At 36.6% G+C, this 25414-nt stretch overlaps 4 protein-coding genes across 5 annotated transcripts; 1 reads left to right on the forward strand and 3 right to left on the reverse strand.

Annotated features, from left to right (window-relative positions):
* Window positions 1–416: 416 nt before the first annotated feature.
* LOC104239008 (ethylene-responsive transcription factor ERF016-like) lies at window positions 417–932 on the reverse strand. The gene has a single exon (XM_009793545.2). The coding sequence runs from the start codon at window positions 930–932 to the stop codon at window positions 417–419; it is 516 nt and encodes a 171-aa protein (XP_009791847.1).
* A 2307-nt stretch (window positions 933–3239) lies between these two features.
* On the reverse strand, window positions 3240–8523 carry LOC104239007 (uncharacterized). The gene is made up of 9 exons (XM_009793543.2): window positions 8334–8523; window positions 8134–8243; window positions 6841–6959; window positions 6643–6740; window positions 4811–4898; window positions 4566–4700; window positions 4208–4316; window positions 3600–3757; window positions 3240–3498 (listed from the first exon to the last, which is right to left on the reverse strand). The coding sequence occupies exons 1-9, from the start codon at window positions 8393–8395 to the stop codon at window positions 3454–3456; spliced, it is 924 nt and encodes a 307-aa protein (XP_009791845.1). The 5' UTR covers window positions 8396–8523; the 3' UTR covers window positions 3240–3453.
* A 5088-nt stretch (window positions 8524–13611) lies between these two features.
* LOC104239006 (20 kDa chaperonin, chloroplastic) lies at window positions 13612–16329 on the forward strand. 2 transcript variants are annotated; one of them, XM_009793541.2, is made up of 6 exons: window positions 13612–13794; window positions 13904–14080; window positions 15133–15312; window positions 15396–15551; window positions 15704–15781; window positions 15913–16329. In XM_009793541.2, the coding sequence occupies exons 2-6, from the start codon at window positions 13910–13912 to the stop codon at window positions 16084–16086; spliced, it is 759 nt and encodes a 252-aa protein (XP_009791843.1). In that variant the 5' UTR covers window positions 13612–13794; window positions 13904–13909; the 3' UTR covers window positions 16087–16329. The 2 variants fall into 2 exon arrangements, with proteins under 2 accessions (XP_009791843.1, XP_009791844.1); XM_009793542.2 differs by having other exon boundaries at window positions 13614–13794; window positions 13899–14080.
* A 32-nt stretch (window positions 16330–16361) lies between these two features.
* LOC104239005 (auxin response factor 19-like) lies at window positions 16362–23693 on the reverse strand. The gene is made up of 13 exons (XM_009793540.2): window positions 22989–23693; window positions 21767–21879; window positions 21583–21678; window positions 21267–21323; window positions 21000–21155; window positions 20838–20922; window positions 20467–20557; window positions 20227–20391; window positions 19931–20126; window positions 19357–19495; window positions 17417–19176; window positions 17087–17277; window positions 16362–17001 (listed from the first exon to the last, which is right to left on the reverse strand). Exons 1-13 carry the CDS (start codon window positions 23029–23031, stop codon window positions 16821–16823), a joined length of 3273 nt encoding a protein of 1090 aa, XP_009791842.1. The 5' UTR covers window positions 23032–23693; the 3' UTR covers window positions 16362–16820.
* Window positions 23694–25414: the final 1721 nt, after the last annotated feature.

Below are 25414 nucleotides of genomic sequence, written 5' to 3' on the forward strand. Positions count from 1 at the left end.
TGTCCAGTCGTTCACATAAATTTGAGAACAGAGAGAGTGGTAGCTTGCCAAGACCTCGCAAAATATTTTACTTAGATTTTGCAAGGTAAAATGAATTTATCTAGTCCAGTAGACAACAGAGTACCCATAAACCTAATAAGCAACAAATTTAGTAAAAGTTGGAACTAAAAGTTGGAACTAAAAGTTGATGAGAAGGTGCTTAATTAATCCTACTACTAATCAGAAAGTACACTAATAGTTGTCTAACTATAGTGTTCGAGCTACGGAAGCAGTCATGGATTCAAGCCAGCAAAACAGCCAAACTGTCTATATCACAGCTCCCGAGGTGAGCCCGAGGTGAGGTGCGGCTTTTTTCCGAACCCAACATAAACGCGAGATACTTTGTGCACCGAAATACTCTTTTTTCTTTTTTTAATTCAGAAAGTCCACATTCTAGCACTATCAAATAAATCATCATGCAAAACTTCACCATCTCCGGTACTTGTTTTATCCGTGGTAGCCAAATTATAGCAATCCACATAAGAAGAACAACCAAACTCTGAATTATTATTATCTCTAAAAAACACAGTTTCCACAGCTGGTAATCTAGAATCTACAACAGCTGATTCACAAACCCTACGCGCATGTCTCGACGCCGCCACTTGAATTTGCGACGGCGACAATTGCGGCTGATCACAATTAGGCGCTGACGACGGAATAAGTGGAGGATCATTTGGAAAATTAATCGTCGCCGATGGTCCACGTAAGCAAACGACCGCCGCATCGTAAGCTCTCGCCGCTTCCTCCGCCGTATCGTAAGATCCTAACCATATTCTGTCACGGCTCTTTGGTTGCCGTACTTCTGCTACCCATTTTCCCCATTTCCTCATCCTTACACCTTTGTAACGATCCCCGTTATCTTTTTTCTCTTTATTTCCTTTAGGTCTCACCATTTTAGCAAAATTGTGATTTTATTTTTTAGAGAGAATTGATTCTATTTTCCGCGTTGAGGCATGTTGAGTCTTTTATATTTAGGGGAGGGTAAACGTGGGTTGAGAAAATGAAGGACACGTAAGGTTGTGAATTTTGACTATTTTTGAGTAATGTTTCTTGGACGGAAACATGTGTGCCGATCGTGGCGCTTGGTTTTAAGAGAATGATTGACACGTGGAGATGAGCTGCAAAATTTCGGCGATATGCATATGCCAAATTTATGGGTTCCGCGGAAACCACCGAATTTTAATGAGATACGGAGCTAGGATTTAAAGTTTATGAGTTCTGCGGTTATAATTGAACCAATAACTCGTTAGTTAATGGGTTCGCAATTAAGTGTTTATACATATTTAATAGATTTTTCAGTACAACTACAACGTCTAAGCAAAAAGTTACTGGGTTCGTCTGAACTCGTAGATAACACCCTCCTTCCGCCCCTATTTTTAATTATACTCTTTGTAGGTTTTTCGGAAATAACTGCTCTACTTTCACAATATTAATGAAAGAACTAGGCTCACTTATAACCTGTTTGGCCAAGTTTTTTTTTTTTTTTTGGCTAAAAGTGATTTTTTTTGTCAAAAGTGCTTTTCGCCAAAAATTGAGGTGCTTGCCAAGCTTTTAGATGGAAAAAAAATGCTTTTGAGGATTTCAAAAATACCTTTCTGAGAAACACTTTTGAGAAAAATACACTTAGAAACAGTTTTTAAAAGCTTGGCCAAATACTAATTACTGCTCAAAAGTGCTTTTCAAATTAATTAGCTGAACACAGCGTCACAGAATACTTTTTTGAAAAATACTTTTTTGAAAAATACTTTTGAGAAAAACGCTTCTCAAAATAAGCTTAGAAGCTTCACCAAACAGACTATTAATAAGCATACAACCTAGTTTTTTTACGATTACTCTATTCGATTTGCAAATCTAAGATACATATATTTTCATTAATCTAGTTATCATCTAAAGCTCTATCAATTAGCCTTCATCCATGACTCTGAGAATTTGATAGACTGCTATCTCAGCGAATGTCCCTAATTATAGTTTATTTGAATGGTTATTACTTGTTGTATTGTATTGTATTGTTATTTTAAATAATATTTTAATTGTTATTTAAATTTTATTATATCGTATTATTTAATTCGGCATTACGTAACGACAAAAAGTCTCATTTTATGGAATGACCGATTCTTTGATACCTTATTTTTTTTCTCTCATTTTGGCCTTCCTTATTATTAGATAATTCTATTTTATCATTCCTTACCTTTTTATATAATAATTTTATCTCGTACCTTACTTTTTTTTTATAAAATTACAAGTTTATTCTCCATATTATAATGCATGACATCATGAAACAATAACAAACAATACGACACAATAAAATATTATACGATATGATACAACAAAATATTATACGATACGTTATGAAACTATATATATAATAACATCCAAATAAGTTGCTGGTGTTAAGCGCAATGCTCTGATTTCTACTGCAATTGAGGTAGACTTATTTTCATCTCACACCTGTCATTACCTTAGTTTAGTAAAATGAAATTTCAAGCCCGCTATTAAAATTCTCGTGTTGCACTTCTTATTTTATTTGTTAAATACTTGACGAAAACCGTCCTAAAAACTGATAAGCTCATGTGTGACTAGATGAATTACATGTAATGTCTTGTAAATTCACTTGTTAGAGAATTTGAAACTACAGCTGAGGTTTGAGGTTTTCAGTGAAATTTGAAAATACTGATAAGGGTATTTTATTACCCTGCTAAACAGTTTGAGGTTTTCAAGATCCTACAGCTGAGTTAAAAATATTTACAAATATAGTATGGTTTCATTTGTAATTATTTCTGTTTTCACGATATAGGCTTCAAATTATCTGTTCGGGCTTTTATACTATCATCAGAAATTGGCCCTAGTGTAGAACTAGTAATATCTACTTGTCAAATGCATACAAAACAATAGTGTGAAATTCTAATGAAACTAAATATTTAAAAATTAATATAACTTTAGAAAGTATCATTTCACATTAAGGAATTAGATTGCTTGCCTGCAATGTGGTTACCATTAACACCTGTGGCAGCAGATACAAATAGATCTTACAAACGTTGTAATATGAGCTGAGGGTCTTCGGAAACAACCTCCTTACCTTCACAGGGTAGGGGTAAGGTATGCGTACACACTACCCTCTCCAGACCTTACTTGTGAGATTATACTGGGTATGTTGTTGTGACAAACGTTATAATATGAGTACCACAGAGAAGAAATACAACTTAAGGTCAATAACGCTACTCTTAGCACACAATTCCACTCGAACACTAACAATGACTACAAAATTTGCTATTACAAGATCAAAATTAGTAAGATCCTTTTGCTTACATGTCCATTTCATTCTAGCTAACGGAGTCTGGCGCATAATTTGAGAATTTCGCAGCCACTTAAGCAAGCATTTTGATAATTGTAAAATTACGGAATACATACAATCTCTCATTGTACTGCTGTCCGTCTTTCACCCGTACCCTCATGTTCAACCTATAGGAGATATAGTCAAAAGATGGGTTATAACAAAGATTGAAGTGTGTAAAAGCAGAACGCATTAGAGGAAACTAATTATGCATATAATTTTTTTTTACCTCCACAAGAACTTTCGCCTTTTTCTTTGAATTTGCACTTGGCTCATCTTTCTCTGCTCTTCTTCTAGCTAAAACAGAATCTTTTCTACCCCTCTTCTGATGAACTGCAACAGCCTCGTCATCTTCATCATCATCATCATCCTCGTCGTCCATTCCAACTGCCACATGGTCACACGGATTTACAATTAGTTCACAATTATGGCTTTGAAAGACACTTCCTCGCCACAATGGACATGAATAAGTGCTTCAGCCAGAGAGAAAATGACTGTATCAGCACCAATACACCAAAAGGATGTGACTGGTATAAATTTGCAACTTCTACTTCAATTTGTTCCAAATAGTACTCTTTTACACTTAAAATGCTCTCTTTTTTCAACTTCGGCCTAATATTAGTCTGAACGCCAACTAAACATTACGAGAATACAAATGCAAACTCATTTATTCCTGGTGTTTAGGTAAACCTAGGGGGGACTGTTAATTCTGAGTTAAATATGTGCATTGCGTCCTCACCCAAAGGATGATGTGGCCAGTAATTTATTACACAAATGAAACACTGGGAAGGGGGGAATAGGATGAGCAACGGAGAGAACATCCATAAAGAACTTTACCAGTATCATCATCCAAGCCGCTGTCTCTAATTCCAAGACCATCAAAATCTTCCATATCATCTTCCTCCTCAAGCTCATCATAGCCTTCAACATATTCCACTTCATGCTCCTGCTTATTTCAATCATTAACAGCAGAATGAATAAATGGCTCATCTAAATGTATCAGCCAAAGTTAACCAATTTACTTGGAAGGCTTTGCCAGAGGAGGGTAGTCCCAGGCTACAAGCCGACCCAAACCCCCCAACCCACCCAAACCCCAAAAAACAAGGGGGGGAGGAGGAAGCAACCAAGAGAAGAAAGGGAAACTAGTAAAATGAGAATATTTCAGAGACAACATAACAGGGGTTTTGATGAAGACCTCCTCATCTTCTTCTTCACTAGCCACCTGCATTTCTTCCCTACCAAGAATCTCTAGATACTTCCGCTCAGGATAATTGTATATATCACCATACACTCCTTTAGAAAGGCGTTCCAGCAGTTCCTTCTCAATGCTCTGCAGAGTACAAATAGCATGTCTTGTAAAGGAAATAGCCAGATGACCTACCAAATTAAGGGAAAAAATGCTACCCCGAACAAAGGAAAGAATTACAAGCTTAAACTCACTTTATCGAGAAGAGCTGCTTTTTCAGCCTTTTCCTGTCGGCGAGATTCTCTTTTCGTTTCTTTCCTAGGTGTGGTCATTATCTTCTCCCTGGAGACACAACAAATTAAAGCATATAGCAAGTGCAGGAAAATGCTTTCAGTCAAACATCCATAAGCAAAAATTTATTTCCTCAAGGGGAGGTACCAAAATATGGAAGCAAACAAGTCCCTTCTCGAAAAAGTTGGGAGGACAATTTAGGATTGTTCTTGAGCTCAAACACAACTGTTACCATTATATTTTTTGGGGTAAAGCAAGCTTTCTACGTACTAGCTTGAATTAGGATAAAATGGAATATTCTCCAATACCATCTCACCTAATTGCCATGGGAGATTGATCCCCTCCTAGAGAAGTTTGAAACTATGCTGCTGTTAGAAAGTTCATTATTATATCAACTACTAACCGAAAGAATATAGTATCATTACAGCTATGGCAATTATGTTGTACATAATCTGGACAGGACACTGCTGCTTTCAAAAAATAATTATGTACATAATCTAGACTGGAAAGGAATAAAAGAATGCCCGCGCCTTTGCAGCAGCAATGACCACGGATATTATGATGGAGGAAGGCTATTTGAACTATCTAATTCAAGTCAAATGAGAGAGGAGTCCCTGCAAATAGCAATAACTATGCAATTCCAAGAAAATTATGCGTGATACTTCCATATTTGATCTGCAATTTTATGCCCTATATTTAAAAAAGTCTGTGTGGCACTGCATCCTTGACACAAGACTTATGATCTGAAATGGTAATTGAGCTCATTGCCCGTCAATTTTGGGCTTCCTGTATTAAGGTTCCAATTAGGGGGAGAGTATGCCTATTTAGAAAAATCCCTCCACCCTGATTCCAGAAACAATTCCACCACCATGAGGTATTCTAACAGTTGTAGGGCTATGGGATAGAGGGGAGGCAGGTTTTTGGGTCAACGAGGGCAAGGGTGAAGACCATGAACTAGTTAGGACAGTGGAGGAGGGATTTTATAAGAAATAATGGTGTGGGTGGGTGGGTGGGTGGGGTGGGGGGTTGCGTAGAGATGCAGTGACCGAGTGGATGGGGAAGGCATGTCAGGTTAAGAGAACTAAGGATACCACAAGAACAGTTTAGGAAGTTGCAGTGGTAGGAAAGACGGAAGAAACGGGTTAGAGGGGGCTATACGAAGGCAGTAGTTGCGGATCGTGGGAAAAGGGGGTTTACATAGAGGACTCAATTAGCTGCATATGCCAGAGACTAAATTAAAACCTAGTACATTCATCGTGGGTAAAAGCTGCAGCTAAAATATTCTAACTGGATAAGATGGGACAATTATGATTCGGCATACATTGGGTGTATGTTATCCAATATCTCAGTCCATTGGTATAGCCACTAAAGAGGTGATAAACAGAGGTTCATATGGAACAGCACACCCCCTTTCTCTCCTGAATGGACAAATTTTAAAATTTGAACTTACCACGCCTAAATGTTCATCTAACTAGAAGTCTACTTGGACCACATCTAACAGTCAGCTCAACCTTTGCCTCATTAACAAACCAGGAGATTACTTGTTTGTATTCGTTCTTCTGGAAGCCAGGGTGAGAAAAGGTGAAATGGGATGAAGAGCCAGATTGATAAAACAAACAAGAATCTATAACTTTCAAGCATGCACCTTAAATTTCCTCTATAATAATGCTCAAGACCGTAAAAGAGTAAGATTAAAAAGTAAGCTTGAGACAACAAATCACCAAGCATATATACATTTAATTGTTTAGGAGAGAATTTAACTGTAAACCAAATTTCTGAGAAGGGAGGTCCGAACCTTGTTTTCAAAGCAAGCTTCCTCATTCTTATTCGCATCTGAGTCATTTTTGTTAATCTTTGTTTTGCTTTGTGCACAAGAAACTTTGGCCAGTACATCTGTGGTAGTTAAGAGAGAGGGAAGGAGGCGGGAGGGAAGTTATTGCCTTGAAGAACAACAAGCATACAGCGGCAAGTGAAAAAAAAGTTGTTGCATTACCAAATGTTTATCAATGATTGCAAGAGCCTGTTCGTAATTTCTTGGCAATTTAACTCTTTCCCAAAGTTTGTTTGGCATGTGAGCCCTTTCTATTGTTTTCATGTACAAATAGAACACTCCTGCATAGCACAAAAACAAATCAGAGGATCCAAAAGAAAATTCTAATTACTCCTACAAAAAAATTCAGTAATTAATAAAAACTACAAAACCAGAAACAAGCACTTTTGGTGAACCCTCCAATGAAACCAGATTGTAGATTCTTTAGACAGCTTACTATGAATATCAGAACAGTTAGGATGATCATATTAGCTTATCCCATCAAGAAAAAGTTAAAATTGCCCTCATGATTCATAGCTAAAAACCCAGACGAAAATACAATATCAACAACAACAACAAAAAAAAACCAGTAAGTTCCCACAAGTGAGGCTTGGGGAGGGTAGTGTGTACGCAGACCTTACCCCTACCTTGAAAAGATAGAGAGGCTGTTTCCGATATGCCCTCAGCGCAGGAAAGATAAATCAATATAATCCAAGTATATGGTGATTCCCCTAAGTCACTTAGCCAGACGAAAAGGGGTAAACAAGACAGGCACATCACAACCAAAGAAACATCTTTGACTAGAACCTAACATTTAATACTAGTATAAAATACTATCTAGGAATGAAAGGGTACAAGTAAGACAAACCGATAGGTAAAAATCCCTTTTTCCATTGCAGCCAAATTATTCATTAATGATCATAAATAAAACAATTTTCCAATTGCAACCAGCCAAACCATTAACTCATACATCTTGTATGCCCTAGGATCACGATTACAACCATTTCTTTAGTCCTTACAACAATAAACCAGTGAGTTCCCCACAAGTGGGGTATGGGAGGATAGTGTATACGCACACCTTACCCCTACCTTGTGAGGGGTGGCGGAGCCACATGCATCCTTAGCCGCAGTGTAAATACGTAAAAAAGACTTTTTATGTATATATACTATGCGTTGAACCTCCTTAATTTCGTGTATAATTACTTTTTTTTATATATATTTTGACACTCCTTGGTAAAATCCTAGTTCCGCCACTGCAGGGAGGACAGAGAGGTTGCTTACGATAGACCATCGGCTAGAGAGTAGATGAAAAAGAAGCATTGGCAACAAGTAATAACAACAACAAGATATTAAGGAAACCAAACCAAAGCGAAATTACAACTATTTCCTTATATTTAAAAAAAATGAAGGAAAAAAAAACTATAGCCTCTTGTATATCATTTCAAAACTGACAAGAAATAAGCTGTGCATAAATACCATCATGATCCCGAATGGTGGCGTACCGACTATTAGCCAGAGGACATGAGCTGCGGTTGCAAATCCCAGTTACATTATATGGATTTCGGCAAAATATCCCTGTCTCAATTCTGTCAATATTGCAAAAGAAGAAAAAATAAATCAAATAAAGACCATATGTTAAACAAATGGTGAGAATCAAATTAAGAAAAAAATCTGACTTAGCCATGAAACTGCAATGCTTGTGTCTGATAACTTGCCATATGACCTCATCATGCTGCATCTTTTCTCACTCCTTAACCTAATTTGGGCGCCTCTTTACAACTTAACTGCAGAAAGTAACTTAAAACAATGGCGGCTTCTAGGGTAAGGTGGGGAAGCTCTTGCCTTAGCCCCAAAATATGAAGTGCTACTATATTATGATATAATTTATATTTATGTAATTATTAATAAAAGATTTAATATTCTTTTAATTTGGTAAAATTATGATAAATTATGATTAGGTGAGTTAATATGATAATTTTTTTCTTTCATTAAATTAGATAAATATTTACCTTTTTATCAGTTTTATTTCTTTCTATAATTTTTTTTTTCAATTTCTCACTATCTTACTTTCTAATTTTAACTCAAATTCTTTAAATTAGTTATTCTTTATTGTCACATTTAATTGATCCATACATCATAAAGCAAGTTTTTTTATATCTCATTTTTATAAACTAATAACTTCCTGAGGCAAGTGTCGCAAAATTAAAAAATTGATGAATAATGAACTCACCCTTTTATCATTTTCACTTAATACCATATACTTGTATAGGGGAGAGTTCGATACCATGACGTGTTTCTAACCCAACCATCACGTGTTGTTCTCTCACCACTAGATCAAAGCCATATAGTTTTTTTTATACCTGTTTATCGGGTGGGTTGGGACGGATTGAACGGGAAAAAAACCAAATCGTCCATTTTCGTATCGGGTTGGGGACGGGTTTAACTTTTTCGGGTTATTTAGGGCCCGTCAAGGTTCGGGCGGGCCGGGCTACTATATTTTTTTAAAGATTAAATTTTATTTTTCTTTTTCAATGTTATTGATACTTAAGTATTTGCTTAAGGCTTAGAATTAAACTTTGAAGTTTAAAGTTTTAAATTTGAAATTTGTATTTTAAAATTATAAAATTGAAATTACAAAGTAAGTGGCTACAAAAAATATTATTTAACAAGATCAATAGGCAATATGTAAGGAACAAACTCCGAAGGCTTTCATTTTATATTTTTAATACTTCAAATTAATTTGCAAGTTCTTTTTCTGATTTTTTGATTTTTGAACTTGCAAATTAAAAGTTTACAATAACTATAAAAAAATAAGAAATAGTACATCACATATTTTGCATCATTTTTATAAGTTCTTCCATGTCAACACAAGGTTCTTTTTCGGCATTGGTTGAATCGGAACCATAAACCATTATATCTCCAATTTCTTGGTCCTCCTCTTCGTCTACCTCGGCACGCCCTTGATTTCGCCGTTCTGATCTTATCCAATCTCTGAAGCACACTAGAATCTCCAAAGCGTTGTTGTCCAATGAATGACGGGTATCTCCTAGCTGCTGTCTTGCTTGGCTAAATGCGCTCTCTAATGCGACTATTGAAATCGACACATTTAGCACGTCTCAAGTCATGACCGAAAGAACAGGAAATTGATTTGAGTTGCTTTTCCACCAATCCAGCGGTAGTGTGAGGGGCTCTGGTGACTTTTGCAAGTAGAAATTTAGTTCATCAATATTCCTGCTACTGGTTTGGTGATGCTCTCCTAGTGTAGACCAAATCAGATAATCTTGAACACCATCATCATCATCCATAGTTGTTCCAGATGTTGAAGGATTACTTGAAGGAATATTTGCATCTACAACCGAAGAAGCATCAACAACGTTAGCATAATAATTATATAAAGTTTGTAAATGTGTGTGTAGATCAGAAATACAAGTGTCAATATCAAGAGTTTCAATTGGTTCAATATCCATATAAGTATATAAAGCTCTAATTAATTGGCGACACTTTATCATTTTGATAGTAGGGTTTAAAATAGTACCAATTAAGTAAATATGGGGAATTGGGTAGAAATATTTTTTAAACTTATCTAGCATAGATTTAACAACAGAAGCATATCCTTCTTTCTTCTTCAAATTATGTAGTAAAAGAGAAATTTCAGCAATATGAACTAAACCATTTGCAATAGTATGATAATAAGCTCCAGAAAACTAAAGTGTAGGCACGTGAATTTTTTGTAAAAATTATACAACATCATGAATGACATCCCAAGTTCTAGATGTTAACAAACAACTAGGATCGGTACAATGAGAACTAGCAACTTCAGTTATAGACATTCTATATTTATAACAACATCTTAAGAATAAATAAGTATAATTTCACCTAGTAACTATTTCTTCAGGCATGAGTCTTGGTTTTAGTCCATAGTGTACACATTTTTCCTTGAATGCATTTAATCTAACACTTCTATTATTTCCTTGAATTACACCAACAACTCTCCTAACTAAAGTAAATTCATCTTTAAATAATTCAAGGCCACTCTTCACAATCAAGTTATAAATCTGACATGCACATCTAACATGAAATATTTCAGAAAGTGGTGGGTGTAGATGCAATTTTAATATTGTAATAGCAGCATTGTTGTTAGAAGTATTAGCAAATGACACACACAAAACTTTTTCTGCAAATTTCATGGATAGTATTACTTATAAATGCACTAGTATGACTTTGATCTTCATCGTATTTAAAAGCAATAATATGTTTTTGCATAAAAAAATTATCATTTATCCAATGACATGTAACAGTCAAATAATCATTTCCGTTTATAACACGACCAATATCAGAAGTAAGAGAAACTCTACAAGGAAGACTTGCGAACAAATAACATATATATGTCAGATATTGTCCAAAAAGCCTAAAGATATCAGCTCTACAAGTACTTCTAGGAATACCTTTAAACATAGGGTTATAAATTCTTTGAATATAAGTAACAAGACACGGTGAAGAAGTAAAACTAAAAGGTAAACAACCTAAAACAATCATTTTAGCTAATTCTTCTCGATCTTTCTTAATATCGTATTTACCAAATAACCCCCCAATACTCGGGTTAAGTTTTTATTGCTCAGATTCCTCATCTACTCCCCAATCAAGAGGGTTTTCTCTTCTATATGCCTACGAAGTTGACTCGTTCCCCCTCCCTTACCGGGCTCATATTTATAATGTTCATTACAAATTTTACATTTTACATAATTTTTTTTGATCTTCTAGTCTTTCAAAAAACATTCAACACTTACTTCTTAATCGTCGATTCTTCTTAATAGGGAGAGGAGGCCTACTTGTTCCACCCCTAATATTTTGAGTTTGACTAGCATTACTGGGTGTAGGTGGTGGTGTTTCAAGATTATCGGGTGATTAAATATCATCTAAAATATCATCTATACCAAATTTTACTTGCATTCTCATAATCTACATTTAAATTTTCAGGTGAACTTCCATAAATATGTGTAAATCTACTATAAGAACCAACACCACCTCTTAGGACTGTTCATTCGGATCGGATATTCGAAATCCGAACCGATCCATTCAATTTTGGATTTCGGATTTCGGATTGTGTTTATTAAAATTTCGGATTGGTATATTTTAATCCAATCCAATCCGAAATCCGAAATTATTAGGACATGTATAAATACTACACTTTAATTTACAACAACCTCCAAGTTATTACCTTTATAATTGTTAGATTTAGCTATATTGGCACCATAGTACTCTCATAATTGCATAAACATGAATTTTTCTTAATGTATTGTCTCTTTTACAAAGAAAATATACATATTAGTTTAACTTTGAGGCATAATAATACGATCCGATATCCGATCTGATCCAAACTTTAAAATCCGATCCGATCCGATATAATTCGGATCGGATTTGGATTGCATTTTCTAGAATCCAAAATCCGAAATTCAAATCCGAAATATGCTAAATCCGATCCGATCCGTGCACAGCCCTACCACCTCTTGATCTTTTGGAAGTTTTCTTACTACCATCTCTACTAGTGCACGCTTTTTTGGCTGCTTTAAGTAAATCCATTATGTAAATTAAATAAAGAAATTAAATTAATAATTCTAAATAATAAAATAAGTGTACACCAAATAAGAGAAAGAGATGGAACGAGTGTATCGGGATTCCGAGTGCCGCACTAATTTTGATATCAAAAATTAAACTTCAATTGATAGACCAAAACTTGATAGTTGATACTTGATAGTACTTGATACCACACTTCACTTGAATACTTGATATTTGATAATAATAATTTTGTAATGTCTAAACTAAATAATTGATGAAACTTGAAATAATAAATAATTGAGAATTTGAGATTTGAGAATTTAAGAACAATAATATCAAGAGAGAATTAGAGTAGTAAGAGGGTGAATTGTGAGAAAAAATGAAGAAGAAGGGGGGCTATTTATAGGTTTTAAAAGGTTAAAAATGTAAATTTTCAATTATTAGGGATGAGAGAGCTATATTTTTAATGGGGGAGGTCGAAATGGCCATTTCTGCAAAATCTGGCCATTCCCCAACGGTCATTTCTCAATTTGACCGTTGGCAACGGTCCAAATAATAATAATAAAAAAATCTCAACGGTATCCGGGCTGATAACGGGTTGCAACCCGTTAACAACTCGTTAACGGGTCGCGGACTTAGCGGGTACGGTACACCATTATTCAAAACTTGTTCGTCCAAAACCCGCCCCTTGACCAACCCGTCTCAGCCCGCACAATAAGCAACAATAACGGGCTGAACCAGGTTGAAAATGGGTCAGCCCGGCCCAATTAACACCTATAGTTTTTTTCCAAAATTTTAAGATACGTCGGACAAGAGTTTCCCTGGTCACCAGAACTCTAAAACACGTTAGGCAAAAATTTTCAACAATTATGCTGATCTTCAGGATTTTGCTATAAATTTTGATGGATCACCAGATTTTTTTTAAAATCTAGCTGGAAATAGGACAAACAAAATTTCTAGTGCTCTAAAATTCTGGCGTTGAAAATTTTGGTGATCGTCAGAATTTCTAGAGCTTCAAAATTCTGGCGAGCGTGCTTTAAAATTGCAATGTGAAGCTATTTTTTCAACTTTTTTTTTTAATGTGATCAAAATATAAACAACGGTTTTGAAAAGGTTAATTCGACGTCATTTGTAGTATTTGAACCTTGAAAGGCAACAACAACAACCATAACAACAATAAAAATTCAGTAAAATCTTACAAATAGAGTCTGTAGAAGATACCTTACTCTATCCGAAGGTAATGAGGTTGTTTCCAATAAATCTTGGCTAGGGGCGAAGAACTAATTGGGCTTCATTCATATTTGAGAGGCTGGAAAAATTGTCAGACTGGTCCATATGAAAGGGTCTAACCCGAGCCCAATCGAAGAGGGTAATATGTTCCAACGAACAAACAAACAAACAAAAGAAAAATTCTAGAAACATCTTATCTTTGGCAGAAAACCCCTTTCTCTTGAACCTTCTAGGGTTTTGTTATCCTCTTCTTACCAAACACACACTATATTTTTTGAACAACCTAACTTACTTACTCTCACTACCCCAGTTGAGAAGAAAAAGAAGCCTTCTTTTTGACTCCTAATTCAGGTATTGTTTGTTATCATTGTTCCAAATATATTCTTTTTGACGTTAACTTTCCTCTTTTTGAGGATAATAACCATTTTAATTTTTTGGGGTTTAATTTGATTAAGTGTAGGAAGAAATGGCGACCACTCAGCTAACGGCATCATCCATTTGTGCAAAGGGTTTTGTATCCTTTGAAGGGCTTAGGTCAACTGGTAGTGTAAAGGTTGCATCTTTTGCCCCATTGAAGCAGAATAGCAGGTCTTTTCGTAGTCTTGTTGTTAAGGCTGCCACTACTGTAGCTCCTAAGGTACATTATTTCTTTTTTATTTTTTTACTTTTTTTCAGTTCCATCATTTTTTTTATCTGGGATAGCTGAATGACTAGGGAGATTTGGTTTCTTATGTATTTACGCTGCTTCCCGTATTGTGTTGATGAACGTTTTCGCTTGCAGTATGAACATTGGTTTTCTTGTTTATGATTAATTTAGTGCAATTATCAGGTGTTGGTTAGTTAGTTTTTTGTTTCTTTAAAAGAAAGATCAAGTCTTCGTTCAGTATTTTGCAAGAGTTAGCTGAAACAAATAACTTCAACTAGAAATGGATTGGATAAGTATTGTCTTTTTGTTGGATTGGGTAAATTGACCTTTTCATTCTGTTTTGTGGCTTCAATTGTGTTGTAAGTTTGTGACTTGGGCTTGCTGGGAAAATATGGTTTCCTTGGCAGAATTGAGGAAACAATAGTGTTATAGTTGCTAGTTTTGGTTTTGATGTTTCTTGATTTATAACTGTTAGACTTCAGTCAAGTATAATTTTGGAATCCAAATATGACTTCACTGAGAATTAAGTTTTATCAGCTGGTACATCCTGGCTTCAGATATTTTTATGTCAATGCTGATGCCAGACCTAGATATTGAGGCCTAATGAGGTTAGCTTGTGAGTAACCTTAAAGAGGCATCTCGGTGCATGAAGCATCCTGCGTTCACCCAAGGTCTGGGGAAGGGCCGCACCCCAAGCGGTGTGATGTAGGAAGCCTACCCGGAAGCATCAACAGCTGATTCCACGGCTCGAACTCGTGGCCTATAGGTCATGTAGAGCGAACTTTACCGTGGCTTCAAAGTTCCGCTTCCTTTGTGGGTAACCTTACACTCATATTCTGCTCTTATATATGTTAAAGAGACATTATGTGAAGGATATTTACTTGTTTTCTTATTTAGGACTATTTGTTGAGTTATGATGTTTGGTTTGTAAATGTGGTGATTTGTCTCTACTCTCTGCTAACTAACTGGTCATGCAATAAAATTATTCCAATTTTAGCAGGAAAAATTTCATGATATTTATTTTCTTGCTGTTATTCTTGCAGTACACAACGCTTAAGCCGTTGGGCGATAGAGTATTGGTAAAGATTAAGACCGCGGAGGAGAAGACTGTAGGTGGTATCCTACTTCCAGTAACAGCGCAGTCAAAACCTCAAGGAGGTGAGGTGGTTGCTGTTGGGGAGGGTCGTTCAGCTGGCAAGACTAAAGTGGACATTAGCGTGAAGGTAATATTATATTCAGATAATATAATCAAGCTAGGATAAATCCATGAAAATCAAGTTCGACTGAAAAGATCTATTGTGTATAGACGGGTGCCCAAGTCGTCTACTCAAAGTACGCTGGAACAGAGGTGGAGTTCGATGGATCAAAGCACCTCATTCTGAAAGAGGATGATATTGTTGGTGTTCTTGAGACAGATGATATCAAGGATTTGCAGCCATTAAATGACAGAGTCCTAATCAAGGTTTGCACTCTTATCCTTCATTCATTCCTTGTATGCAAGATATCTGATGTTTCACAGTCAGCTGGTTGCCTATTTCTTCTTTAATTTTCCTTTGATTTACCCGAGTATAATTGACTGAACGAGCGTTAACTGGTGGTTGCATTTGCTGTCAGGTTGCCGAGGCTGAAGAAAAAACCGCAGGAGGCTTACTGTTGACTGAGGCAGCAAAGGAGAAGCCTTCAATTGGCGCGGTAAGAGATAGAAGATTGACTAGTACTCTGGCTGTCAAGAATCAATATTGCCTCTAATTTGCATCCCTAGTCTATTCCCCCTATATTGGTAGAGATGTTCTAAACCTTATACTATGTGTTTGAAATTACAGATTATAGCTGTTGGGCCTGGTCCTTTGGACGAGGAAGGGAACAGGAAACCACTTTCAGTATCCCCTGGAAATACAGTTCTCTACTCCAAATATGCAGGTAGTGAATTCAAAGGTGCTGATGGATCCGATTACATTACACTCAGGGCATCTGATGTAATGGCCGTGCTATCTTAGTTGGATATCGAGTCAATTATTCCGTGCCAAAATTTCACTAAGGTTTAGGAAGAGGAAGCTGCATTCACATTTCGGCAAACACTGCAAATTAATGATTAATGTCAAGTGTAGAATCAATTTTCTGAACGCACTTCTTTTCTTGATTTGAGGAATTTTTACCCTTTTGGGTATTTTGTATGTTTTGTACGTTAAAAAGTGATTGAAAGCTGCAGATTATGAAGATTGGAACTGAATTTTTCGTGATGGATTTTCTTTATAAGTTCTTGGAGCCATCATTAGACATTGTTTCCCACATCCGTCAAAGCTATACACTTTCTGTTACATTTAGTACAACAGGAATTTTTCTTCCTGTAGTTTTTCAAGCCTAAATTACTAGGCTAATTTACATCAACCTGATCTAGAAACAAATAATTCAACATTGGAAACCTGCTCTCCTAAATTCACTAACAGATTTTCGGACCTTCGAATAAGAATTAAGAAACGGATCCTGATCTCAGTAAATCTGATTAAAACACTCCACAAAGTAGTAATGGTACTAATCTAACATCAACTGTGCCACGAAGACATGCACGGACTGCCATATCTCGAAGGGGTATGTGTATTCACGTCACGAATAAAAAACTTGACATGAGTTGCTCCTACCAGCTGCATTCTGGTGATCTGAATTGCTAGCAGCTTCAAGGGAATTGTGTTGAAAATGCATTGCAAAGTTAGGTCATGAAACGGGAACGCCTTCATCGATTAAATGATGCAGCTGAGTTGTCATCATAGTGTCCCCTCCATGCATTACCACTGTCAGTGCCACTGCTAGCTTGGTTTGGTACTGGCACATTACCTAAATCACCATCCAAACTCATTTGCTGCACTTCAGCAGAAGACAAGATTTTGACGCTCTGAACACAGCTCACGAATTCCCTGAGAAAAATGAGGAAAACATGAATATCTTGGAAAAGTAATACTTCAAGAATCATAATACAACTTTCTACAAGTCAACACTTACTCCCAAGGATCGTCACCAACAAGCAGCATATCATTCTCATGGTCTACATACACAAGCTTCCATTCAGTTCTTTGAGGGTCTTCCAGCTGTCCTTCAATCCCGAACATACGTGCTAGATCATGTCTTAGTTCATCGTAGCCTTTGTAACGAGTCACATCTATAGTTCTTCCCACAGAGCCACGTTTTTGAACCTTCATGATCGCAAAACAATATTAAAAACATACATAACGGGAATGAGATATAACAGTACTACGCCATCATATGAAACTTGAAATAAGAGAAGACACATAAAGAGTGATAAAAAGAGAGCAAAGCATGTGTGCGGCAGACCTTTGTATACGTTCTCATGCGCTGAGTCTGATTCGTCCACGAATTATTATTTAGAACACCATTATCATTAACAGCGAGATCGTTGGAACATCTTGGCTGGTATGACATGTTTGGAACCCCAAATTGTTGAGAATTGATCCCAGCAGCAGAAAACTCTGTTTCTATGTCCCTAGGGGTATTTCCAAAAGGAGAGAATAGGTTTTGCATATCCTTTCCGGAATCATAATCCCTTGACAGCAAAGCATCGGGGGTCAATCCATCTATATTTGCTGCAGAAGGAAGATTGTTCCTAGAATGTGATTGAACATCGCCTTCCGCACATAATGCAGGCAATGAAAAGTTGAAGCCACTAGAATCCAACCCATATGATGTTGTCGATGATGCTGCCTCTAAGTTCTCAGTACCATTACCTTTGTATTTAGACTGCTCCGAACTTTTTGAGAAGGGTAGCTCATGTTTCATTCGAAATTCGGATTTGTTTTGCTCTTGAGATGGATCAACTACCGACTCATCCACTAGTATGGCTTGCCCTTGGTTCCTAGTCAAGAAGTTTTGTGGTGAAACTTGGAAATTATTTGTAGAAGGAGAGGTTGAACATGAAGGAGCATCACCATCTGTAGCACCAGAAAGTGCTCTGATTGTTATCGGAGATTTGTTCTGGCCTTCGAGTTGGTTGAAAGCATGTTGAGGTGACTGTAGATGTGTGGCTGTGGTCATGATGTTGGAACTCAATTGCTGATGACCAAACTGGAGCTCTTGTGGTTGCCGGTTCTGTTGTTGCTGGGGCATACGTGGCTCCAGAGTAGAGCTTACATGAGATAATTGCTGTGCTTGTTGCTGCTGTTGCTGCTGCAGTTTATTAAGAAGCTGTAGTTGCAGCTGCTGCTCAGTAAGGCTCTGCTGTGACGATGTCTGTACTTGTGGCCTCTGCATCAAACTTTGTTGCAACAATTGTAGTGGAGCCTGCTGCGGTATTATCTGCTGCTGCTGCTGGGACTTTTGCAAGAGGTTAGACTGCTGTTCCGCTTGTTGCTGAAATGGGAAGTCTTGTGCCGAGGATGTTGAAAGAAATGGATTTTTATTGACAGGAACATTTTGCTGTGATTGGTTACTGGCTGATAACAACTGTTGCTGCTGAGCATATATCGAAGCTTGTGGAAAACTTTGGTTTGGTATCTGGTTAGGGGATACACAATTATTTACTGGTGGTGTATTCACGGTCAATTGTTGCTGCTGGGGTCCACGTTGCTGCTGCTGCGCTTGCTGGTGAAGCTGTGGCTGTGGTTGTAGCTGCTGCTGCTGCAACATGTGTTGATGTGGCAGCTGCTGCCGCGAGTGTTGCTGTGGCTGCTGCTGCAGCGAGTGTTGCTGTTGCTGCTGCGTGTGCTGCTGCGGCGTGTGCTGCTGCTGTACACTCGCGGGAGACTGTAACGATTGCTGCTGTTGTTGGGGCCATGCTAATGGTGGCTGCTGGATTTGACCAAATTGCTGATTTAGTTGATTTGGTTTGTTGAACTGGAGACCTGGTGTAGGTGACTGAAAGCTCAACAACTTAGAATGGTCATCCGTGCCAATATTACTGTGTAAGACATTGGGAAGTCTGGATTGGGCAACAGGATTATGATTGTTCTGTTGCATACTCATCCATTGTACCAAGCTTAGTCCAGGGAATATTGAACTTGGAGCATCTTTTAGACCGAACTCATCGCTGATCCAAGGCATCCCCCTCTTTAATGCATTTTCAATATCAGACTCATCACCTGCAAAAGCACTAGCCCGTTGAGGATTATAGCAAGGAAGTTAACAGTTAGCTAATTTCCTTCTTGTGCAGGTTGAGATGAGGGAGATGGACTACAGTGAACCTTCAAATAGGCTCTTTGTTTTAGTTCTTTTTAACCTTTGAAACATTAAAAGAGAAAGCTAAATGTCAAGTAGCTTACCAGGAAAACTTGGCTGTTTAGGAAACTTGGGCCTGAAAAATGGAGGTGGACAGATATAAAAAGGAGTTACGACAGGCTCAATATCCCAAATTGAAACTCTGCTTGGACGTTCCCCGGCAGTTGATTCATCCCATCCCACCTAACAAATTAAATAAAGAAATAAGGATTGGATCCATGCAAATGAAGTTGATCACATACCATCAAGAAATCCTTCGGAACTATAAGTAAAGTTCAATGAAAGAGCTAGCAGGATATCTAATGACCAAGGAAACATCTGTAAATGGTTAAAATGATTTTTTAACAAGAAAACCATACACACTCACACAAGAAAAAGGAAAACACAATGCTTCTAAAGACATTACCACCATAAAGTCATGAACCAAAGTGCAAGTAAGCACTCCTAATCAGAAGGAGCAACCGATAATGAATGACATTGCCTAATATATGTAGTTGTATTTGGTATGACTGAGAAATATACTTTCATGCAGTGGGAAGAGCTCTACTATGACCACTAAGTTCTATATATCAAGATTATAGGCAAATTCTTGGGGACAAAGCCTAGATGACTGAGTACCTGAAGATTACGCCACTGAGAGCTCTTCCATCGTATGGGGTCCAGATCACAAACACCAGTTATTGTACCCATATACCTACGGACTCCAGACTCCTCCGTCTCAAACATCATCCGAAATCGCATGCCTAGTGAAACTTGTGCGTACATAGCTTTATTATACTTGGCCAGAGGAATCACAAATTCAGAAGGGCTTGCCCTGTCAAGAACAAAAGGAGCAAGAAAAACAATTTGTGTATTATTCAACATTTAAGTCCAAACACGTAATATTTTCTATTACAGAAGGGTTGAAATAGTACCTCGGATTGTAAAAGATACTAAACGGGCTGTTGTTTGCAGCAGCATGAGCTGCAGCAGCAAGGATCCCAATGTGCATGCTGTCACTAGATATAACAGATGAGGAGAGAGCAGGCTGCTGTCTATTCGCTCGTTTTATACCCAAGAGAAGCTGTGACTTTTCATCTCTACATCAAATTTTCCCAGTTTAGCAACAAGATGACTATCATATATAAAAATTACCAACTAATTTTCACCATTACCTTATGAAAAGGACAGAATCACCGGCACATAGCCTTTTAGAGGAGATAAAGACACTCCAACCAGTTGTCAAAAGGTGTCTTTTTGGTTGACCTGAAATCATGCAAATTAATTTCAGTGAGCACTTATTGGAATCGCATTTTTCTCAAGTTAAGTTGGATTTAAAGACAAATATCGCTAATCTATAAAGAAAAAGGATAATTATTCGAAACACTTAATTTAGCACTCCAAAATGGAACTGTATCCTTTGAGAAAAACCTTAAATGTCAACTACTAGTATAGCAACTCAAAGTGTTATACCCCATTAGTAATTCTACATAGAATATTCAAATTCAACTTCCAACATAAGAGAGTAAAAGATCTTAAAATGTACCTCGATATATATGCCTAAAAGTCCAAGCTTGGTCATGCAAATCTCTAGCCATTAACTCCTGAGCAGGAGGTTGCATTGAAAAATCCTATAAAAGAAACTTCCCGTCAGATGCATAAAAGCGGATCTCTTTTTCTTGAAGATACTTTGTGAAGATAAACAAACCAGTGGAGGAAATATCTTCTCAGCCGCTCGACGAGGAACAGAAAATCCACCATGTGTACTTGTATCACTAGCTGTGAGAGTTTTACAGAAGAACTCAGCAGGTTGCCTGTTCTGCTTAAGGCCCATATCCGATAAAATTAAAGCCTCCTGGTCATACTGCAGGAACAAAAAGCAAAATTTCGTATCATACAACTTCCTGCTGAGGAGGTAAAAAATACGTTCACCAAAAGATGACAGCTGAAATTGCAAACAGCATAAAGGACTCACTTTGTTTACAGGTTGAAGAGTCATCTGAGCATAAACCTCATCAGTTTCAGGGTCAGCCTAACAAAAACGTCACAAGTATACCACGTTAGAATAAGGGAAACTCCACTACTCTTTGATTTTCCTTAATAGAACTATGTTTTTCTACTTAATTCACATGCAACATCAATTTGAGATTGTGGATCCAAACAAACACTGATGAAACTCACGAAAGGATGGTATGGGAAGACATCCATATTAAATCATTAATTGTAAGAAACATATGTGGAAATGGAAAGACAATTCCCAGCCAACGTGTGGATAGAGGAAGATGTCGTACATGTAAAGTGACATTGTGTAACATGCAGATCAACTTGGAAGGAAGATTAGGATAACTTGGTATTCCATCTGTCTCCTTTTGCATTGACGCTGCCACCTGTAAGGTTTTGATATCGAAGTAAGGTTTCATCATCGGACAATATCTAGGGAAATAATACTCCGATTCAACTTCAAAAGAAACATACTTGCTCACTATGACCTTGAGGAAAATATACCACAAGGCTTCCAATGGGAGGCAACGAAACCAATGGGCCAGCACAAGCGTGCCATAACTCTGAATTCATGACCTTTCTATCTCCTGTTGCATTATGATAAAAAATTTCAGGTATGCATTTTTACTAAATTCAAGTTAAACTTTATACAAAACATACATATGAAGCTTCGATATGCTAGAAACTAAGCTCCTTTATGCGTGAAATTATGCAGTCATTCATGCAACCAAAAAGAGGAAATGTTCTTCTGTTTCTCCTTTTACCCCCAACTGAAGGATTATTATAGTGAAATAATTATGAAGATTAGGAGTTCCGCAAGCCAAATAATTATAAAAATTCAGCAATACCAGGAAACGAAGCGAACATCGTGTGACCCTCTAATGTTTGTATACCAAATGGCAATCAAAAACTAACCAACACTGGTGAGTTTAGGCATGTCAATGACATGCAAGGATCGATGATTAAAAAGAAGCGGTAGTTTCTTGATCTGGTAATCCATGAATAGAACAACTTTTTCAATTTCCTTTCTCAAAGAAAACCATGTGACAATATGAACTTATGGCAAGTGTATCCAATTAAAGCATCATGAACACAGAATATCAAACAAACTTTGCAGTATTAATTTCATTCCTATTCTCAGTGGTACCCATATTTTCAACTCTGTGCTTTCCCTTCCTTATACTGGCTTGTTAGCAAAAGCAGAACCTACTCAAATCTTAATTGACAGAGAATGGTGCACAAAAATCAAAATGTATTCTTTCTCCTCCAAAATGGAGTAAACACAAAGATTCCAGGAGTAGTTTAGGCATTTCTAAATTGAGCTAGAACCAATTAACTTGCTCATGCGAATGCCCATGCTAGGACTTGTCAAACCTAACAAATCAAAGCTCAACTAAAGAGCAACCCGGTGCACAAGGCATCTTGCGTTCACGCAGGGTGTGGGGAAGGGCCGCACCCAAGGGGTGTTTGATGGAGGCAGCCTACCCTAATGCAAGCATTTGTGGCTACTTCCACGGCTCAAACCCGTGCCTACAGGTCACACGGAAACAACTTTAACGTTGGTCCAAGGCTCCCCTTCGAATCAAAACTCAACTATAACAGAAAATTTCACTTATTAAGACACAGATTGAAGAAAATAAATAACAAGGCAAAAGATAGAAATGCAAAAGAATCAGTTAGGCTATAGTAAAAACACCTTCTCCTGAATTTGCAATATATCCGTTTGATGGTGCCTTCATTTCAGCAAAATTTCCACTTGAATTTCTTCACAATTTATTTATCTTTCCCACTACTCTCTCTCTCTCTCAAAAAAAAAACAAAAAAAATAAATAATTCCCCTAACACAAAATTCCAGCTGCAAAGAACTTATAATTCCACCATTATGCTAGCTCCATAATTGCAATACAATATTTTATAATATCCAAAACCAGCAGAATTCCCTAAAATGCAAATATTCTTCAATTTCCATTATCATGAATACGTCAGCATTTTCCGGTTGCCGGAATCAAACTACACCCCACAAAAACAACTGCCTCTTTTCAACTAACACTGCACCCCACAAAGATGAATTATATCTCTGAATTCAGTGATTACTGATTACCACTTCAGCCGGTAGAGGAAGTAACTAAAACTAGAACCACCAAGCTAAAACTCGCCGGAAAATCAAGAATGCAAAAAAATATTTCCAAAAATGGGAAGGAAGAGAGAATAAAGTGGAGACAATAGGTGTGGTCAATAAGTTATACGCTACCCCAAGAATCATAGAACTCGCCGGAAAATCAGACGCCAATAATAACGGAGCTGCTTTATATTGCTACTGTATATGTACTACAATAACATCTTTATACTATTCTATATGCAAGATTATAATATAATTAAGTATTGATAATGAAAAAAAATATGGAATAAAGTTATAGCGTAATGCGTCTGTTATATGATACGTATGTTAGTGTCAAAAAATAGAGTTTACGTTGAAAGGAGTAGTAGTAGTAGAGAACAAGCCGACATAGATGAACTGGACAAAGGTTAAATAATGTGTGAAATTACAAGCCATGTTTTGCTCTTACATGACATTATTTTCATTATATTCTGAATTACTACACTACATCCTCTTAGATTCCTATATAATCTCTCTTTTCTTGTAAACAAAAAATAAATAAAATTGTTTGGCCATGTTGAGTCATAAGTGTACTTAAATTTTTGGGTAAAATATAGGATTGGTCGGTTGGTTGATACTAATTACATTTGCAAGTCAAAAAGTATTTAAAATATGCATATTATTAATTTGTATATAATATATAAAGGACAATTTGATATACAAACTATTCCGTGCAGAGTTCGTGGAAGAGCCGTGTTTGAAGTGTGTGAACAAAATTCCACATGTAAACTAGAAAAGAAAAATAATTTACTTTTTAATGGTACGAGAGCTTTTGAGAAAAATTATGTGGGCTTGGCCGAAAGTAGAATATCACACCATCTTAAGAGGGGCATTTGCATCTATATCCGCTTTTGGGTCACGTTTTAACTTGTACCCGCTTTGCAAAAAAAAGTACAAGCATACCCACTTTTTCGCGTAATTTCAGCATACGGGTCTGAAGTAGCAAAGACAATCACACAAACTTCAACATTCTAGTAAACGAGCCTGAAGTAGCAAAAATTGCTGAACCAAGTATGCTGAAGTTTTTGTTTGTAATTGCTGAACTTAAGCATTCTAGTGCTGAATTTTGTTCTCTATTTGCTGAAATTTTTATTTGTAATTACTGAACTTAAGCATTCTAGTAGCTGAAGTTTTGTGATGCTGAAGTTATTTAATTCATTTCTAAAAAATTTAGCACTAAATAAGCTGAAGTGTTTTTGTCCTGGATTCATTAGTTTTGTCATTAAGCTTTTTCAAAAACTTCAGCAGAAGATACTGAAGTTATTTAGTTCATTTGTAAAAACTTCAGTACTAAATAAGCTGAAGTTTTTTTGTCCTGGATTCATTAGTTTTGTATAAAACTTTTTCAAAAACTTCAGCAGAAGATGCTAAAGTTATTTAGTTCATTTGTAAAAATTTCAGCACTAAATAAGCTGAAGTTTTTTTGTCCTGGATTCATTAGTTTTGCCATTAAGCTTTTTCAAAAACTTCAGCAGAAGATGCTGAAGTTATTTAGTTCATTTGTAAAAACTTCAGCCCTATATAAGCTAAAGTTTTTGAAAAAGCTTTCTAACATACTAGATAAATAAATCACCTTATTCTTTTATAGAGTATTACTATTATAAAATAATCAGATTGCCAACAGTATCTAAATCATAAATTTTGGAAACAATAAACGTGAAAAGAACAGAATTATCATGAAAAGAATCACTAAGTGTGACCTTAAACTTCCCGTACGTGGAAATATTCACAAATTATTGTCTACTAACTTACGTAACATCCCATGAACTGAAGTTTCATAGCAACACCAACGACAGAAGAAGAAAGAAGAAGAAGAAAACGAAGGAGAAGAAGGAGGAGGAGAAAGGGGGATGAAGTTGTTTAAAAGTGGGTATAAGTTAAAACTTTTTTAAAAAATGGGTATAGATTAAATAATAGGACGCCCCGTACAATTTTTACATCTTAAGAGTATATTTGGGTCGTTT

Source organism: Nicotiana sylvestris, chromosome 7 (genome assembly GCF_000393655.2).
Source record: "Nicotiana sylvestris chromosome 7, ASM39365v2, whole genome shotgun sequence".
Taxonomy (NCBI): domain Eukaryota; kingdom Viridiplantae; phylum Streptophyta; class Magnoliopsida; order Solanales; family Solanaceae; genus Nicotiana; species Nicotiana sylvestris.

Bases quoted from the DNA above. Each gene is read 5' to 3' on its own strand.
- LOC104239005 (XM_009793540.2), bottom strand. From the start codon at position 23,031: ATGAAGGCACCATCAAACGGATATATTGCAAATTCAGGAGAAG. The intron at 20,558-20,837 runs GTACATTTTAAG...GCATGATTTCAG, and splicing joins TTTTAGGCATATATATCGAG to GTCAACCAAAAAGACACCTT. The intron at 17,002-17,086 runs GTAAGTGTTGAC...CATTTTTCTCAG, and splicing joins GTTGGTGACGATCCTTGGGA to GGAATTCGTGAGCTGTGTTC.
- LOC104239008 (XM_009793545.2), bottom strand. From the start codon at position 932: ATGGTGAGACCTAAAGGAAATAAAGAGAAAAAAGATAACGGGGATCGT.
- LOC104239007 (XM_009793543.2), bottom strand. From the start codon at position 8,395: ATGCAGCATGATGAGGTCATATGGCAAGTTATCAGACACAAGCATTGC. The intron at 4,701-4,810 runs GTGAGTTTAAGC...TGTACTCTGCAG, and splicing joins AAGCAGCTCTTCTCGATAAA to AGCATTGAGAAGGAACTGCT. The intron at 4,317-4,565 runs GTCTTCATCAAA...TGAAATAAGCAG, and splicing joins GTGAAGAAGAAGATGAGGAG to GAGCATGAAGTGGAATATGT.
- LOC104239006 (XM_009793541.2), top strand. From the start codon at position 13,910: ATGGCGACCACTCAGCTAACGGCATCATCCATTTGTGCAAAGGGTTTT. The intron at 14,081-15,132 runs GTACATTATTTC...TTATTCTTGCAG, and splicing joins CCACTACTGTAGCTCCTAAG to TACACAACGCTTAAGCCGTT. The intron at 15,552-15,703 runs GTTTGCACTCTT...ATTTGCTGTCAG, and splicing joins ATGACAGAGTCCTAATCAAG to GTTGCCGAGGCTGAAGAAAA.